The 19,382-nt window shown below is 38.9% G+C and overlaps 1 protein-coding gene across 6 annotated transcripts in view; it reads left to right on the top strand.

Annotated features, from left to right (window-relative positions):
• The first annotated feature begins 728 nt into the window (after nucleotides 1–728).
• Nucleotides 729–19,382, top strand: part of IARS1 (isoleucyl-tRNA synthetase 1) — a 98,454-nt gene continuing 79,800 nt past the window's right edge. For 4 of the 6 annotated variants that reach the window (XM_081065725.1, XM_081065720.1, XM_081065724.1 and 1 more), the window contains exons 1-6: nucleotides 731–868; nucleotides 8,806–8,931; nucleotides 10,592–10,748; nucleotides 11,005–11,124; nucleotides 13,028–13,110; nucleotides 15,839–15,956. In XM_081065725.1, coding sequence (XP_080921851.1) covers nucleotides 8,813–8,931; nucleotides 10,592–10,748; nucleotides 11,005–11,124; nucleotides 13,028–13,110; nucleotides 15,839–15,956 — 597 coding nt within the window. In that variant the 5' untranslated portion in view covers nucleotides 731–868; nucleotides 8,806–8,812. Of the gene's footprint in view, nucleotides 869–896; nucleotides 998–8,805; nucleotides 8,932–10,591; nucleotides 10,749–11,004; nucleotides 11,125–13,027; nucleotides 13,111–15,838; nucleotides 15,957–19,382 lie in introns of those variants that run through there. The other 2 variants (XM_081065723.1, XM_081065721.1) reach the window with 2 other exon arrangements.

Raw genomic sequence — 19,382 nt, 5'->3', positions numbered from 1 at the left:
GGCTGTTACCAGGTATTTCTTTCCTTTTTGTTTTCTCTCTCCATATTGCCTTTTACCATAATCACTGCAGTAAAGTCCAGAACTCTAGCGGTGGCACTGAAGGAACAGAAAAGGAGGCTTCGCTGGAACACCACTGACCACCAGTGCTTCAGCTCCATCCGGCCATAGTATTGTGGCCCCTGCGTTTTTCTAGGCGAGTCAGGAATTTTAGTGTGCAGCAGAATTATCCAGGATGCCTGTTAAAATGCAGATGTTTGTGACCCACCTCCAGCCTCAGCAGGCCTGGAACGCGGCCCAGTACTCCGCATTTTTGCAAAGTCCTGATTTGGTGGACTGCACAATGAAAAACAGCCCTAGAGCCAGGCTGCTTTCCTCTAACGGTCACCTAGGAATGCAACCTTGGGATTGCACACTTACGGCCCCACAGTGTAATTACTGAGGCCACTGTCGTTGGATTTGATTTGTCCAATGCACATAGAGGTGAACATTGACAAACGCGTACAGCTGAGAAACAACGCCGGGTCGGGATGCAGAACTTCAGCCGCCCTTCCATACCTGTCCCAGTCCGGCCCCTCCCCGGAGGCCACTACACCGTCGTTTCCTCCACTTTAGCCGCAGCGGCGTGCAATCGTCCAGCCGCCATCCCAGCAGGCACCGCGGAGCGCGACTCGGGAGGGCGTGGCCAGAGCCCCGCGCAGCCAATTGGTGTCCGGCTTGTTGATGGGTTTGCAGCCGCGCGCGCTGATTAGACGATGCGGCCTTCCGTCCTCTGTGCCGGGCGCTGTCAGGGCCTTGCATCACCTCGCGGCGTCCGACAGTGGCGTGCACGCGGCTGCTTGTGAGGCGCGCGGGCCCGGGACCCTCCCAGGTACGGCACCTGTGTGTGGTACACAAGTTTGCTTCTTGTATGTTTTTTCAGAGCTCTGGGCTAGTTGCCAGTATATCTATTTCCAAGGAGAAAATTGGGAGGAATTGTAGCTAAAGACCTCAGAACCGGGTACGAATCCGAATCCAGGCTCTCGGGCGGAGGGTGGCAACCCTGGGAAGTGACTCTTCAGACGGGGATCATGGTAACGCTTACACCGTTGGGTGGTTGTGGGATTTGGTGTGATGGAGCTCGCTGGAATAAGTGCAGAGAGTGGGCGAACTTCGAAATGACTTGGAAGTGGAGGTGTGGACAGACCAATCCCGAGGCTCGCTGGGGGAAGCGGCGTTTCCTGCTGGGTGCCTGGGGCTGGCGGGGAGTGCGCTCGGCGTCCTCGCCCCGGACTCGCGCACAGTCCGCCGGGGCGGGGCGTTGTGCAGGGGGAGGCGCGTCTTCGGTGGGATTTGGAAGTGGGGGAAGGCGATGGCTTCTCAGTAGCTGCGGTGGGCTTGGGGCCTTGAAGATAAGGAGTTAGGGGAGAGCGTGAGAGGGCCAGGGGACCTTAGGAAAGTATAGCAGTGAAGGCTTCTAAGAACTTCAGTGTCGTAACTTGTGGCCCAATATTTGGGTTTTTTACGGCTGGCGCTCTAAAACTGCGTACAGAGCATCACTTGGCCTTTTTGGCGTCCCAAACTGCCTGCAGAGCAAGCAGCCCCTTCCTCCCCCGGCCTTGTGCTGATTTTACTTCTCCATAAATCAAGTAGCAAAGCTGTACTCCTTGCATGGTTCTTAAGTAATACTCCCTGTACTATAATTGTGTGTTCAAAGACAGCCTTTTGTTCTACAGGCCTGGGCTGAAACCACAAATGTTGATAGATGCTTAATCATGTATTACCCATTGTTCTCATCTTCCAACCGCACTGAGTCAGCCCACGGTTGAAAGTCCAGTTACCCCCTCCAATTAGAAAACCAGTGATGTAGGTTTAGGGTCTCGTTTGCGCTGGCAACCTATCTCTTTGATCTTCAGCACTGTGCAACTTTTGCCTTTATAAATCCTGTTTTGGATTTTCCCTTCATACCAAGGACTATTTTCCTGGTTTGCAAATCATTATCTGAATAAACTTTTAATTTAAAAAAAAAAGGTTCCTCTGGACTTTTATGTACAGCAGGATTTCAAATGATTCAGGAAGTGGGCAGTAATCACTTGGCTTCCAGCCTTATGAATTTATGGTTTCCTTCCTGAAAGAAGTGGTGTTTGAAATGTGTCCAGAGAGAAGATGAGTTTGTATAAAGTGGCACAGTATTTCTTTTAGCATTCAGGTTTTGCGGAGATCTCAGGAAGGATGAAACTAGAGGCAAAATAATAGATTTCGGGGATTTCTAGTAATATGAACTTTTGTAAAGTAAGTATCGGTAAAATGGTGGACAGTAGGGGAGAGAAGGCTAAGCATTGATTGCACTATTTAAATATTCTGAGAAAGATGATAAGTGGCTGGGCAAGGGTGATAGACTGGAATTTGTGGGCACAGAAGTAATGATATTTACATAGATGACATGTGATTGCTGTAAGCTGTAAGAGCCATCATTTCATTAAGTTAGCATTGTATTTATGACATTTATTTTACAGATGATACAACTGAGGTTTAAAGGTTGAGTAACTTTTCTTATAGCTCACGTATTAAGTGTTCACACCAAAACTATCACATTCCAAAGCCAATCCTCTTAACCATTAGCTTGGGCTAGGAAGAGCTCATAGAGTGGGATAGATTAGGAAGGCAGGTGGAAAGAGTGTCACTGGAGGAAACTAAGGATGGTGACAACGGGATTCGTTTAAACAAACGTTTTGTGAGCACTTACCATGTGTAAACACACACTGGAGGTTAGATAGTAAAATCCTGCTGCCAGCAACAAGCTTACAGTTGAATTGGAGGGTGTGGGGGACATTTCAGTGCAAATAAACCACAATGTGTAGGAGAGGAACAGATTCAGGGGAGGGGATATTCTGAAAAATGGGGATTGCTGGAAACTTCCTAAAGGAGAGTACATTTAACCTGTGTAGTGTTACAGTATTAAGAGAAAGGGCCTGATAGAGGAAAACGGTTTTGTTTTTCAACGGTGATCAAGAATGTGATATAGCTGTAGCTTGAGTTTTATAGGCATAAAAGTCAGGAGTAAAAGTAATGATTTGGGGTAAGATCATGGTGGCCCTGGGTGTTCCACTGAAAAGTCTACCGAATGCTGTTGGGAATGAGGAGCCACTGGATTTTTTTTTTTTTAATACAGAAATATTACTTTCAGAGCTTTTCCATTAAGGTTACTCTACAGTGATATGTAGCATATAGAATATTTATTTTTCTCTTTATTTTGTGATAAAGTTAGTATGTAAAACAAAAATCAAAGCAGAGTACTATGAAGTGTTAAAAAAAATTTAACTTTCAGAGCTGAAAGTCTTTTGTAAGTAAGGTTTTATTGAGCCAAAAATGCTGGCCAAAAAGAAGACTGGTCTTGGGCCATGGCTACTACCAGCAGAGTAGCTAGGTAGAAAAGATAGCATGTCCATCATCCCAGAGGTTTGCAAGCATTTTTTTTAACATTGTATATATTTAATAAAGGTTATATAGATTTGGGGGAAAGAAGACAGGTAAACTCATGTGCTGAATCTACCATCTTGATATGGAAATCTGGTTGAAACTTTTTACATCTTCCTCAAAGAAGTAGAAAACGACTTGGGATAATTCTTACCAAGCTTCTGTGGGCAGCCATTGCCCCTCACCTCCACCACTGGCATATCCTTGAGAAGTCCAGATTTTTTTTTTTTAATCCCTTTTTTTTTATTAGTTTTAGGTGCACAAAACAAAGTAATAGTTAGACGTTTATCATTTATATCCCTCACACTGTGTGAACCTCCTCCTCCCCCCATCCACTACCCCTCTGACATCGCACACAGCCATTACATTTCCACTGTCTCTATTCCTAATGCTGTACTCCACTTCTTGTAAGTATATACATACATACACACACACACACACACACACACACACACACACACACATATATATATATATATATATATATATATATATATAAAAACTTGTAGTTGATGTTCATTATTGTTCAGCTTCAGGTGTACAGTGCAGTGATCAGGCAGCAAGCATTTTTTATACATCAAGTTAGGGGGAAGGAGGAAGAAAGGTAAACTGAAAGAAATAACGTTAACTATGGGCAAAGGATGAGAGAAGGTGAAGCAAGGCCAGGTCTGGAATAGGCACAGTCTGCATGAACAAATGTCCACTCCTGTAGACTGCTGGGGGCAGCAGTCCAGAAAACCCACGTGGAAACAACAAGCAGAGGCTCCTGGAGTTAGATGGTGCCTGGTTGAACAAGTGGAAATAGTCACCTGGAAGTTCATCTGAAGTTCCAATGGGCAAAATAGAAAATGTGAGCAGCCTTTTGTTAGCTGGTCAGCAGCTGTTATTAACAGCCTAAGAGTTCTGTCTCTCACTCTCTGCTGACTGTAATTTAATTTAGAACATCTCAGAATTTTCCCCTTGTCAGAAGCAACAAATAAAGATCTGTTCTTTCGTGCCTTCCCCTCCAAATTCTATTCCCTGATGGTATCTACAGTTAAGTTTGGTGGGTAGCCTTCTTTATTCAAATACAAAATTACTTAAAGAGTCCCTTGAAAGTGATGCTGTAATAAACCTAGTATAAATTGCTATAACTGTGACTTCCTCTTAATATGTATAGGTAATATGTATATTTGATATATTATGACTTATTTTTTTTAAGACATTTTTTATTATTGGGGAAGGGGAACAGGACTTTATTGGGGAACAGTGTGTACTTCCAGGACTTTTTTCCAAGTCAAGTTGTTGTCCTTTCAGTCTTAGCTGTGGAGGGTGCCGTTCAGCTTCAAGTTGTTGTCCTTTCAGTCTTAGGCGCCCTCAGTGGAGGGCGCAGCTCAGCTCCAGGTCCAGTTGCAGTTGTTGGTTGCAGGGGGCACCGCCCACCATCCCTTGCGGGATTCCAGCCGTCAACCTTGTGGTTGAGAGCCGGCGCTCCAACCAACTGAGCCATCCAGGAGCTCAGCGGTAGCTCAGCTCAAGGTGCTGTGTTCAATCTTAGTTGCAGGGGGCGCAGCCCACCATCCCTTGCAGGACTCGAGGAATTGAACTGGCAACCTTGTGGTTGAGAGCCCACTGGCCCATGTGGGAATCGAACCAGCAGCCTTCGGAGTTAGGAGCACGGAGCTCTAACCGCCTGAGCCACCGGGCCAGCCCCATGACTTATTTTTAATGCCTGTATGGTGTTGATGTACTGTAATTTATTTTAGTCATCTGTTCATGAATATTTAAGTTATTTTCAGATATTTGTCTATAGAAATAATGCTTCAATTACTGTGTTTGTACATATTTTTTACATTTGTATATCTGTGGGGTATTTGTTACTAGGATATTACTAAACTGAGAAGAGGCTGAACATGGCAACCTCTAGGGTTAAATTTGACTTAATGTAACAGGTTATGAATACCTCGAAATGAAGAAAATGGAACAGAAAAATAGGCTCGGATCCACATGACTTGGTGATCAGTAGAATGTGGGTATCTGGTAGTAAAGGTGACTCAGAAAATTCAGGTAATGGGAATGAGTAGGGGAACTACTACAGTGGAATTAAAAATGGGAGCAGGTGACAAGGAAGATCATGGGATTTAGTTTAGTAAAAAATTTTTTGTCTGCTGTTCCAAGATATACTGAGGTAAGCACAAGTAAATGTGAAGGAAGATTTCAAGAAATTGCCAAACAGAAAGTTGAGGCTCATGTGCTCTGAAGGAGTTGGAGGGAAGTGTGGAGGCCTGGATTGTAGTGAGGGAAGAAGGGGTGGTTGCTTTCCTCAGCAAACCTGGTGAGGTCCATTCCCCCACCCCGCCCTCCCTCCCAGCGCCCTGTGGTTACTGGATGCTGTTGTGCAGGTACAGCTCTCCAGTGGAAGTGAAGGGCCAGAGCAATCCTGTGATTTATGCATGGGGGCTGTTTCTTCTCAGTAGCCACCATAGCCCGGTCACAGATACACTGGATTTCCTGGAAAACTCAATGACATTACGTTGGTCTTTGTGTTTGGCATAATGCAGTGAATCCTAATCTTTGGGAGAGTAGGAGCTCCCTAGAAAATTTTATAAGAGTTATGAGCCATCTCACAGAAAGCTTAAATATCAGTTTCTCCAAAAAAAGGATTCCTGAATAATGGTTAGAACAGTTTCAGAATAGTGATTCTCAAACTTTGATATGCATGCTAATCCCCTGGGATCTTGTTAAAAATGCAGGTTCTGACTCCTCATTCAGAGGTGGGTCTGGTGAATCTACTCTAATAGCTCCAGTAGGTCCTGGTAATCATTAAAATTGACAGAAGTAAATGTGTTGATCTCTAAACATCCACTAGTCTTCCAATGATTTCCCTTAAGTTTCTGTTGGTCTCTAATAAGGTAGTCACTAAACCAGTATGACCTCAATAAATCAGTAAATGCACAAACTAATACCTCTTTCTGTTCTCAAAAGGCTGTAAAAAGAGCTGAAGATCCAGAATACTTTCAACTTCTATTTAGTACCATTTAATGGCACACTAATCAGAAATGGATAGTTGAGTTAATTAAACAGCCCACCTGTTCTTTTTTTTTTTCCTATGTAAACTTCAAAGGCACTCTCACATCTCAAAAATAAAGGAAAGGAGAGACGAAATTAAGCTTTGAGGAGGAATGAGCTCCAGAATGCTTGCTAGGTAGTTAAGCCATGGATTGGGCAAGTGTTTCTACATGAGGTTATTAGTAAAACTCTTAAAAGGACATTTTAAGACTTCTCTCGCTAGTGATTAAATCAGAGAAGTATAGGGTTTGTCCTTTCCAAAAACCATGAATGGGGCCGGCCCAGTGGCTCAGGCGGTTAGAGCTCCGTGCTCCTAACTCCTAAGGCTGCCGGTTCGATTCCCACATGGGCCAGTGGGCTCTCAACAATAACAACAACAAAAAAAACCATGAATAAACAACAAAAGGGATAAGATGGAAAATTGGAATGAGCTAGGAATTATTTGAATGTGACAGTCTCATCTTTTGAACTTCAAATTTTTTTTAGGTCTTTCTTGTTATCCCTCAATAGCAGGTTGTTGTTATTGAAGTTAACAAAATGAGGTTATTTCAACAGAATTGCTTTCTGTCCTGTGAGTGTAGATATGAATTCTTACCTACTTTGACTTTTTTTTTCAGATTATTATTACTGAATTTTTATTGTGATGAGATAGAATTCCCAATTTTTTCTTGTTTACTTTTAGAAGTATATTGTCTACAATTACTAAATGTTATACTATAGTTGAAAAATAGGTGAAAAGTGTGATTTGGACACAAGTTTTGCAACAGTTTAAAAAATAACATTTATCCCTGTTTTACACTGATTATAAAAATAACTCAAAATGGAGCAACGAGCTAAATACAAGAGGTAAGAATTCACAACCTTGTTTTAGGTAGTGGTTTCTTAGACGGGACACCAAAAGCTCAAGTAACGACAAAAAAGAGATAAACTGGACTTCACTAAAATTAAAAATATATGTGCTTCAGAGAATACCATGAAGAAAATAAAAAGACAACCCACAGAATAAGGGAAATGTTTTACAAATTATGTAACTGATAATCAGGGGATTGTATCTGGAATATATAAAGAACTCTTACAACGCAACAATAAAGATACAACCCAGTTAAACAGTAGGCAAAGGAGGAATAGACAGTTCTCTGCGAAAATACAAAAATGACGAATAAGCACATGCTCAACCTCTCTAATCATTAGGGAAATGCAAATCAAAACCACAGTGAGATACCACTTCTTACCCACTAGGATTTCCTGTAATCCAATAATAGATGATAAAGCGAGGACTTAGAGAAACGGGAACCCTCATTGACTGCTGGAAGAATGTAAAATGATGCAGCAGCTTTGGAGAATATTTTGGCACTTTCTATCTGTCATCCTTTATTCTTTTTTTCCTTTTTTAAAATTTTTATTAAGGAACAGTGTGTTTTTCCAGGACCCATCAGCTGCAAGTCAAGTCGTCGTTTTCAGTTTAGCTGTGGAGGACGCAGCTCAGCTCCAAGTCAAGTCGTCGTTTTCAATCTAATTGCGGAGGGTGCAGTTCACTGGCCCATGTGGGAATTGAGCTGGCAACCTTAGTGTTATGAGCACCGCGCTGTAACCAACTGAGCCAACCAGCCACCCTGGCAGTTTCTTAAAAAGTGAATTACAGAGCTACCATATGACCCAGCAATTTCACTCCTAGATATGTACGCAAGACAACTGAAAATATGTGTCCACACAAAATCTTATGAATATTCATAGCAGCATTATTTATAATAGCCAAAAAGCGGAAACAGTTCTAATGTTCATGAACTGATGAGTGGATAAACAAAATGTGATATATCCATACAATGAAATATTACTCAGTCATAAAAAGTAATAAGGTACGAATGCGTATTGCAACATGGATGAGCCTTGAAAACATAATTCTAAGTAAAAGAAGCCAGACAAAATAGGCTATAGATACATGATTCCATTTAGATGTATTGTCCAGAATAGGAAAATCTGTAGAAGCAGAAAGCAAATTTATGGTTGTCAGAGGGATTGGGAAGGAGGGAATAGAGAGTGAATGCTAATGTGTACAGGTTTTCAGAGGGCAGAGAGGGAGCAGTGATGAAAATGGAGCATGGTGATGGTTGCACATGCTTGTAAAGATACTAAAAAATATGGAATTGTACACTTTATAAGGGTGAACTTTATGGTAGGTGAACTTTACCTCAAAAAAGCTGTAAGTATTTTAAAAATACCATGTAGTATCATAGGTAGTAATACGTACAGTCATTTTAATATATGGTACTCATTTAAGAATGATAAATTTGATTTCTCTTGCAGCAACAAAATGGTTCAGCAAGTTCCAGAAAACATCGATTTTCCTGCTGAAGAGGAGAAAATCTTGCAGTTCTGGTCCGAATTTAATTGTTTTCAAGAATGCTTAAAGCAATCAAAACATAAGCCGAAGTATGTGAATTTTTTTGGTAAAGGTAGAATCCTTAAGAATAGTCATTTCTTAGACTGCATTCCATTAAAGCAGGAACTTTTTATTCATCTTTGTAGTCCCAGAGTCTCCTAGCACTTTATATTGTGGATACTCTCAATAGTAGGTATACAGGTGTGATTAAACAATACAGTGAATGTTTAAATTAAAAAACAAAAAACTTTTTACAGTAAAAGACACGCTGCCATTAATCCTCCTCAAAATACTCCCCCTCACTTCAAACACACTTATCCCGTCATTCTTGCCACTGTCTGAAGCAGTTCTGGAAGTCCTCTTCCGTGTCTTTAGTTGCGCTGTCATGGCTGCCTCAATGTACTGAACTGATTCAAAACGCTTACCTTTCATGGTCATTTTGACTTTGGGGAAGAGCCAGAAGTCACACAATGCCAGAACTGGTGAATAAGGTGGATGAGGACTCACGTTAATGTTTTTATTTAACAGAAATTGCTGTATCAGAAGCAGTGTATGACAGAGCCTTTCCATTGTGATCACAAAATATGGTGTATGCTGCTGCCGAGTGCCATCCAACAGAAAGGCAGGGATCGTCAATATAGGAAGTGGTGCGTCGAACCTTAGTAACTGTGAGACAAGTTTCAACTTGTTCAGTTCAGTCGGGTGTGAGCTACGGTTGAGAGAAGGTGTGTTTTGAAGTGTGCTGTGAATCATCCTCCATCATGACAATGCTCCGTGTCACACATTGCTTCTAGTATATGGCAATTTCTGTCAAATAAAAACATTACCATGTGTCTTCATCCACCTTATTCACCAGATCTGGCAGCATGCGACTTCTGGCTCTTCCCCAAAGTCAAAATGATTCATGACATCGAGGCAGCCACGACTAAAGACACTCAGGAAAGAGGACTTCCAGAACTGCTTCAGAAAGTGGCAAAAGCTATGGGATAAGTGTGTTCAAAGTGAGGGGGAGTATTTTGGGAGGAATTAATGGCAATGTGTCTTACTGTAATAAATTTTTTAAATTTAGACATTCACTGTATTTTTGGATCACACCCTGTATATTAAATGAGTGAGTTCTTAGTTATTAGGGTAGATTCAGTTTCTTTAAGAGTTCTTCTGAATAGATTAACTTAAATGTTTTAATAAAGGTAAGATGTTCTCAAACAGTTCAAATTTGGACCTGTTGTTGAATAGAGTTTATATATCACTCTCTCCCTTTCCATTTTTCTCATTATCACCTCCTCATTAAATATTTAGACTAGCAGTAGCCTTCTGTTAGGGTGCTTCTGCCTCTAGTCTCCATTTACCTGAAGTCCAGTCCTTTCTTTAATTACTGTTTTTATCATGTATCTCATGTGCTCAGAAACTATGAGATAGGTGTTTGTTGCCCTGTTTTTCTAATGAATAACTTCATTCAACATCAGTATGAATAACTTGGATTATGTCATAGAACTAATAAATGAAGAATGGATGGCCCAATGGAGGTCTCTCCAGCTCCGCTGTAGACCTCTAGTAAATATCTAATCAGTTATCTGAATTTCCTGGTCTCACTGCTTTTCTTCTCCCTGAAGACTCCACTGTCACAGGAGCCAGCTATAGAAAAATGTTGTCCTAAATTTTTGCTGTCTATTTTAAAGCAACTTAACGTATTTTTATCACTTCTGTTAGATTTACCTTCTATGATGGTCCTCCTTTTGCAACTGGACTACCTCACTACGGACATATACTTGCAGGGACAATTAAAGACATAGTTACAAGATATGCTCACCAGAGTGGGTTTCACGTTGACAGAAGATTTGGATGGGATTGTCATGGCTTACCTGTGGTATGTTTGAGTCACCAAGCTTATAATGTTTTGATTTTTTTTAAGCATTCGATTTCATCATATAGTGTGTTAAAGTATGATGACCTTTTACTATAACAGACCTTTTCTTCTACTTCATTTCTGTAATACTATTTATAGTTCATTTTCTCTGTAGATTTTCTGAAAACTAACTTAAATCTATTTTATTTGCTAGAACTGCTGACTTGCATTTGTTCCATAGGGCAGGGTTGTTAACAATCTTACCATAAATTTTCAGGAATATGAAATCGATAAGACTCTGGGAATCAGAGGACCAGAGGATGTAACCAAAATGGGGATTGCAGAGTATAACAATCAGTGCCGAGCAATTGTGATGAGATATTCTACTGAGTGGAAGGTATGTCATTTTCAGTAGAATGAACAAAAATTTTAAGTTTAAATGGGAGTTAAAATGGTTTATGGTCCTTTGTGCTTTTTGTGATGCTCTCAAAAGTATGGCTGTCCATGTGAGGCTGTGACTTTAGAGGGGTCGACCATCCTTTTGGAGGAGTGTTTAGCTTCCATCTCCAACCCTATTAGACTGCAGCTTAAACTCTTATTTCTGAGTGCTTGATTAGTCTTGCATTTTTAATCTCCTACCTACTCACAGTATAGGACAGGAATCAGGCTGTCCTAGCTAATACATTAACTTGAATGTTGTAATAAAAAAATTCAGACGTGCAAATCAATTCAACTTTGGACCCATTGTTACATTAATTTGACTCCTATCTCGCCCACTTCTCTTCGTAATAGAGCTCCCACAGCTGGTACCTCTTAAGTAACTGTCAAGTGCTGTCAGAGTTCTTGTTCTTAGAAACAAAGGTCCTCAACTCCCTGTTTTCCTCCCGGGCTCTTAGATTGATTAGTATGTCTGTACAGCTTAAAAACAGGTCTGGTTTTTGTTTTTTTCATCTTCACCTTACCACTTGGACTTCTCAAACTTACTGTCCTTCAGAATTCCCTGTTCTGCCAATGGTATCAATCTTCCAGGCTTCAAACATTAATCCTCATGATCAAATCAAGTGCCAAATCCTATCAGGTCTTTCTCCTTAATATCTCTTATGTGGTCATTTATTTTCATTCCTACAACCTTTCCCTAGCTTCTCACCCACCATTCTCTATTTCTGGAACAGTCTCCTAATTGGTCTCTTGCTCATGTTCTTTCCACTCAGCCTGCCTGATGAGTTATCTCTCCCACAAGACTGTTTATCTTCATCAACCTGAAAATCAAAGCTTCTCAGTTTTCTCCTAACCTAATTTTCTTTAACTTTCTTGCCTGGTCACCAGTAGGAGAAAATCTTGATGATTATAATATGCATGGAGGCTTTTCTTTTTCCTTAAAAAACTTTTTTTTAACTTTTCATTTTGAAATAATTTAGACTCATTAAAAATTGCAAAAGTAGTCTGAAGAGCTCCCCTATATCCTTCACCCACTTCCCAGCTAACATCATCAGTAACCATAGTATAATTATCAAAAGCAGGAAATTAACATTGATATAATACTTTAGACCTTATTCAGAGTTAACCAGTTGTCCTACTGATTTTTATTTTTGAACCAAGATCCAATTTAGAAACACACATTGCATTTAGTTGTCATACCTTCTTAGTCTCCTTTAATCGGGAACATGCCCCTAGTCTTTCTTTGTCATTTATGACCTTGTCACTTTTAAAGAGTACAGACCAGTTATTTTGTAGAACGTCCCTCAATATCTGATATTTCCTTGGATATTGGTTTTGCATTTTTGGAAGGAAGGCTTCAGAAGTGACATTATACTCTTCTAAGTCTATCATATCAAGAGGCCTATAATGGTAATATGTCTCATTGGTGATGTTACTAAGGTGATCTCTGTCAGCTTTCCTCATTGTAAAGTTGGAGTTTTTCTTTTGTATTTAATAAGTATCCTATGGGGAGATTCTTAGCAAATATCCTGTTTCTTTTATACTTTAACTCAGTAATTGTAGCATCCGTTGATAATTTGTGCTAGCAACAGTTATACCTGTGGTGTTTTCCAAATGTAGTTTTGCTAATATCCCTTTCATAAAGGAATATTAATATTTGTAAATAACATTATCTGCATATAGAATGAATGCCACACAAAAAACTCGTTCTTAACCTTGCTGTGTGTTGATTGTAACGTAGATTTACTTGAACCATTGATTGTTCTGTTTTCTCAAAGTCATTATGTGGTGATAATAGAAGTAAAACACATTGATGTACAATAATAAATATCATTTTCTAATAACTCTTTTATATTTTTAAGTCTACTGTTACCAGACTCGGTCGATGGATTGACTTTGACAATGACTATAAAACTCTGTATCCTCAATTCATGGAATCTGTCTGGTAGGTTTATTTGAAATTATAAATATAATAAATATTCTGTTATATTAGTGGAGAGATTCTCTAGCATGAATCAGTTTTCAGCTCCATAATTATTTATCTGAAATCTTTAGGGATGGATATGTTTTGATTTTGTTCTTAAAGACTTTATTTTTATACAGCATTTTTAGGTTCACAGTAAAATTAGGAGGAAGGTACAGAGATTCCCATGTGCCCTGTGCCCCCACGTGCACAGCCTCCCCCACTGTCAGCATCCCCGCCAGACGCCAGACGGGACATTTGTTACAACTGAACCTTCATTGATACTTTACAGTCGCCCAAAGTCCATAGTTTACTTTAGCGTTCATTCTTGTTGTACATTCTATAGTTTGGGGCAAATTTGTAATGACATATATCTATCTAGTATCATACAGAGATTGGTTTTCTAATTTCAGTAAATTTTAGATTCTAGATGGGTAATAAGATACGCATGTATTCTGTCATATATAATGGCTCCAGAAGATTGAGCAGCAACCTGTAATCAGATACGTTAGTATTTCTGCATCAGAACATACAATTGTTCACACTAAGTAGAATAAAGAATATAAATAGCCTAATATTGGTTAAAAGGGTTTTTTTGCCATAATGGGTTGATAGAAAATTTAGGGAAACTTGGGTTTCAGAAGTTGGTTTTTAAAGAATTAAGTCTAAGAGATTGTGTACTTAAATTTTATACTGACAGAAGGTGTACAGTGCAGTCACTGTTCGATAAGTTTCAAAATGGGTTTTTCTTCTTTTTACTATTATAAGACAACTGTTGTAGTGCAGGTCTTCATAGGTGATTTAACCTGAGCCTCCTACCGTAGTCTGAGAATCACTACATTTCATTAGTGGCTACGCAGCATTATTATGGTTGTAAAATGTCCTCTGTGCATAACTCAGGCCTTGAGGAAGTCCTGCTTTTATCGAACTATGCATAATTACAGGGGAGTTGCAAAGGTCTTTTGTAGGATGCACTTTCATTGCACTGCCTGGTAGGTGCTTGTGGCTCCTTCCGCTTTCCTGACCACCTCCTCACATCCGTTAGTCAGCTTCTGCTACACCTGCTGGCATGTGTTCTTTGCCTTTGAGGAGCTACATACCTGGGGGCAGTTCTTGGAGCCTTTGGCTCTGATGTGTCCCTGTGCACGTACTTCCAGGCCCGTGGACCCATGCGTGGAAGCTGATCAGCTTCTCTGACGTGCCAGGGACTTGGGACGGGAGGGCTTCCCGTTCACTGAGCAATTGGAATTCTCAAGATTAGAGCATCTAAACACCAGGGTTTGTGTTAAACATCTGCAAAAGGAGTATTTATGGTCTAGATCAAGGCAATTAAGCACTTAAATGTGGTTTCTGCCTTGAGAAACTGAATTTCTAATGCTAATGAATCTAAATTTAAATGAGCACCTGTGTCAAGTGCCTGCATGTTGGGAAATACAGCTCTGCGCCATACTTCTTAGTTTATACAAAACTTACTTGAATCAGGAAAACAGTTTCTAAAACCTCTTGGTATTCGAGTGTTAATGTTACTGCGGAACAAACATGTTGGCGTGTAAATAAGTCCCATAGACCGAGGGTGAATATAAAAAATAGGAGCTTCCTTTACTACATAGTAGCATCACGTTAGTGATGGTGGCAATTGAGATTGCAGCTCTGCTTTGGAGTGTTTGAAATAGTTCCTAATTTCATGAATTTTCCTAGATCCAGACAGTCCTGTGGATTGGGTTAGGACCCTGTTTGGGGTGAAGGCCGCTGACTAACTTGCCTGAGATCACAGAGCTAATTTTATGGCTCTTAGGCTTGAAAACTGGGTGTTACGATAGCAATCTAACACTCTTCCTCTAGTTCCCTGTGAATGTCCTTGCATCAAAGTATATAATTTAAGATCGAGGTTAAACTTGGGAAATGTGTTATAAAACATTACTTTTTAAGCTTTATTTAAAGCCAAAAGAATAGGATGAAACATATGTACAGTTTTCACAAAAATATATTTTAGCAAAGGGGAGAGAGTTTAATACATTTATTGTGACAGGCACATAGGAATTGGACTATAAAAATTAATTTTAAAATGGCACCAATGCATTCTGGCATCCAGTTACCTAAAAGTGAGTAGTCACCACAGGAGAAGTTGGGATGACTGTTGCTGACATTTGCAGTGCCTTGGTACATTGAGCTTAAAGCAACATATGTAAGTATTCAATGAAAGTTTTTGATTAGCTGTAGGAGAGATCCCTGGTCTTAATTTCAGTGGTTTATACTGTACTTTTTAAATTGCTTTGTAAAACTACCCATTATAGTGAAATTTAAGCAATAACATCTATTAAAAACAAAAACTGAAATTCCAGCCATAGTTAAGATATTAGTGAAAATCTGTTTTTTAGCATTCCTAAACAAATGCAAATATTTATACTGATATGTACATAATTTTACATAATTGTACAATACTTCACATTATTGTATAATGTGGTATCAGTTAACTTTTTCCAGTCAACATTAAGTCATGAACGTCTTTCCATGTCAACAGATATTAGTACTTTTATGTCTATATAATGTCTAATTATACTGATCTGTTGTAATTTACCAGCTAGTCTTCAGTTGAGAGACATGTGTTTTCACCTCTTTGGTTGACAGAAACCAGCATAAATGTTTGCATTTGGGGAAACAGACGTTTGGTTTATAATCATTATAAAACTTTGTCTCTTTACTTTACTAGGTGGGTTTTCAAACAACTCTATGATAAAGGCCTTATTTATAGAGGTGTGAAAGTCATGCCCTTCTCTACTGCGTGCAACACTCCACTTTCCAATTTCGAATCTCACCAGAATTACAAGGTATGTATGGCATCATTGGGCATTGAGTTATGTACATGGAAGTTAGGTGACTGTGGTGACCAGTCACTCCTCCCCAGGTGGGATGTCAGCATAGAGCGCTTTGTCGGTTTGATCATTCCTTACTGAGTGCTGCTAACGTCGCCGGTCGCTGAACCAACCAAGGCTCTGTTAAGATTAAAAATGAGGGGTTTTCCCCCATGAGATTTATGAATGATGTGTCTTAATGTGATAGGTTGTGCTTGTTTTGATTGTGCTTGTTTTGATATTTGAGTGTCTCTCTTTGGTTAACAAATGCAGCTCTGCCTTGTTTACCTTTAGTCACTATTTCAGAGGCGGTTGGTTTGGGTGATTGTTAGGCCTCATCTGGGACCTCATAGTTCCTTTATTCGTTAAAGATATTTGGGAAAAAATCTGATTAGGAATCAGTACACAGTATTATGATCTTTTCTCTGATGAAGGGAATGTTCTGCTGTTGGTGGTATGATAGAAGAGTTTAGACATGCCTGATGTTTACAAAGTATTCTGCTTTACCTTATCTAGACAGATCGCGAAGGCAGTCAGTAAGTCTCCTGAAACTCGCTGTCCGCTGGCTGTTCTCGTGTGTATATGCAAGAGGTGTTATCATTTCTGAGAGTTTCTCTATCCCTCTTTGTTTTTGGAGATTGATTTTTTGGAATTCTATATCATGGCTCAGATTTGGAAATTAAATTATTAAAACTTGCATTCTGAAAGTACTTTTCATCTTGCAGAATGCTTTCATACATCCCATTTGATCTTTGCGAATCCTTGTGAGGTGAGCATGATTCCCTTTGTCTCTTAAATGCCCTTCTATGCCAGCGCTCATGTTGTGTTGTATTTGTTTAAGAAAATATTTTAAGCACATATAAATGTAGACAATCTTATACTAAGCACTGTCTTTTTTTAACATCACTATAATACCATTATCACACTTAAAAAATAATCATCAGTCATCCTTAGTGTTAAATACTTTATCATTCTTTAATTTCTAGATATTATCAATGGTCACATTTGTGTATATCTGATAAATATATCATTTACCCCTCGGTTATTGTTAGTTTTTTGGGTTTGATTGTTTGTATTGGAATCTAAGGAAGATTCATACATGGTAATAACTGTCTTTTTGGTTTCTCTCTTTTTTTTTTTTTCCCCTTTGAAAATTACTGTTTAGCCAGGAGACAGGTGTTTTTGCCTTGTAGAGTTTTCCACAATATGAATTTTCCTGATTACTTCCCCATGGTCTAATTTAACATTTTCTCTGTCCTCTGTATTTTATAGAAATTAGTACTTTGTTTTTATGTTTGTTTTTTTCCTTCTTTATATATGTCATTAATAGAGGTCAGTATTTTGTTTATGGTTTGAGGGGAGGGGTGGTCAAGGGAAGGTGATTAAAATTTATAAACAGTTAAATGCACAAATGTTAAGTGTACCATTTGATGGGTTCCAACAAAGGTGTCTTTTTTTTAAAATACATCAAATAGTACAGATAACAGTTGATTAGTTTGACTTGTTTTGTACTTTATAGAAATAGAAAGATGCACTATGTGTTCTTTTGTATCTGGCTATTTGCACTCAACATAATGTTTCTGACAGTGATCTATGTCATGTGTTGTTACAGAGCTTTTGTTCTAATTTCTGTGTAAGTGAATGTACCACAATTTATTTATTTACAGTACCTTTGTCTTTTCCATTTCCTTCCATACATTCTAATAGGTAACCACTATGCTGAATTCGGTGTTTCTTTCCCATGCGTATTTTTATACTTTTACTATCTACATAAGTATTGGCACCGTTCTGCATGTTTTTAAATCTTACCCACTGTACTAATTCCGTACCTTGTCTTTTATGCTACACATGTTTTAAATATTCTTCATCTTGATATTTGTAGCTTTAAGTTTATATTTAACTGCTGTATAGAGTTTCACATAACATAAAAATAGATTAGAATTTATGTTTTCATTCTTTTGATAAACATTTGAGTTGTTTTGAAGGGACATAACTTCTTTTTTTAATGGTAACAAACAGTTTTGCCCTAAACATTTTTATATAAATCCTTGTGTGCTTATGCTAGCGTTTCCTTTGGCAATAAAATTTTTACATATTAGACCCCCATAATAGCTTATGAGCTCCTAGAATTTTCAAAGGTTACATTTTCTTATTGGGAGTGAGCAAGCAGCGCAGAAGTAAATTGAGTTATAGGAGAAAGTCCTTCCAACTGTAAACCAGCTTGTAGTACATAAAAATATTTATTTACTTGTCTAAATTTTTAGTTTTTAGAAGTCTGGTTGGTTTGATTATTTATGAAGTTCATACTCATTGTGGAAAATTTGGAAACCATACAAAGGTATAAAGAAGGAGAAAAAAATTATAATCCTAGTACCCATAGGCAATCATTATTAATGTTTTATTTAGGTTTCCCTTAAGAGGTTTTTCATTTTAATTTTTTTATATTCATTACTATACATCCTAACGTTAATGCTTTACATCTTGGTATCCATTGCCTGGTTTATTGATAAGACAACATTTTTCTCCTCTTTCATTTACTTGCTCTACTCTATTTACTTGCACAAAGTGACGACATCTGCGATGCCAACACGCAGATAAAGTACAGGAAGAGCCTTATTGACCTGTCAGTACTCTCCCCTCTCATGGTTTCCTCAGGTTAGCCACACACCCCTTATCCCCACTTCCAACAACATTGATTCATTTGTTGATGCTAAACTATAAATGAAATCATACAGTGTGCTCTTTTTGTGTCTGGCTTCTCGCTCAAGATTCTGTTTCTGAAAATCATCCATGTTGTATGTTTTGTAGATCACCATTTTAATTACTGTCTAGTATTTTATCCTACTGTTAATGGGCATTTGGGTAAGTCTCAGTTTGTGGTTCTTATCAATAGTACTACTGTGAACATTCTAGATCTTGTCTTTTGGGGAGCATATAATACACACATTTCTGTTGTATTCATACCCAGGAGTGAAATTGTTGAATCAGGGTACACTTACATTTAGCTGCAGTATAGGAGTTGGCAGACTCTGTAAAGGCCCAGACAGTAAATATTATATTTTTAGGCTTTGTGAGCCAGATGGTCTCTGTCTCAAGTACTCAATGCTGTCAAAACTATTCTTAGCTCTTGGTTGGCCTGTACGAAAACAGATGACAGCCAGATTTGGCTTGTGGGCTGTGATTTGCTTCTCCCCATTCTAACAGAGTGCTCCAAAGTGGTTATACTGATTGGTATTCCCACTAGGCAGTTCTGCTTACTCTGCATCCTGCCAAAACTTTTCATTTTTTTTTTTCACTTTAGGAATTCACTGATTGTATATTTGTTGCCACTAAGGTTTGTTTTGGTTGTTTTTCTTTAATGAACTGAATTAATTTTGTAACTGAGTCTAAGCTGGTACTGCT

Source organism: Rhinolophus hipposideros (genome assembly GCF_964194185.1).
Source record: "Rhinolophus hipposideros genome assembly, chromosome: 11".
In the NCBI taxonomy this organism is placed as follows: domain Eukaryota; kingdom Metazoa; phylum Chordata; class Mammalia; order Chiroptera; family Rhinolophidae; genus Rhinolophus; species Rhinolophus hipposideros.
This window is presented reverse-complemented; position numbering and strand designations above follow the sequence as displayed.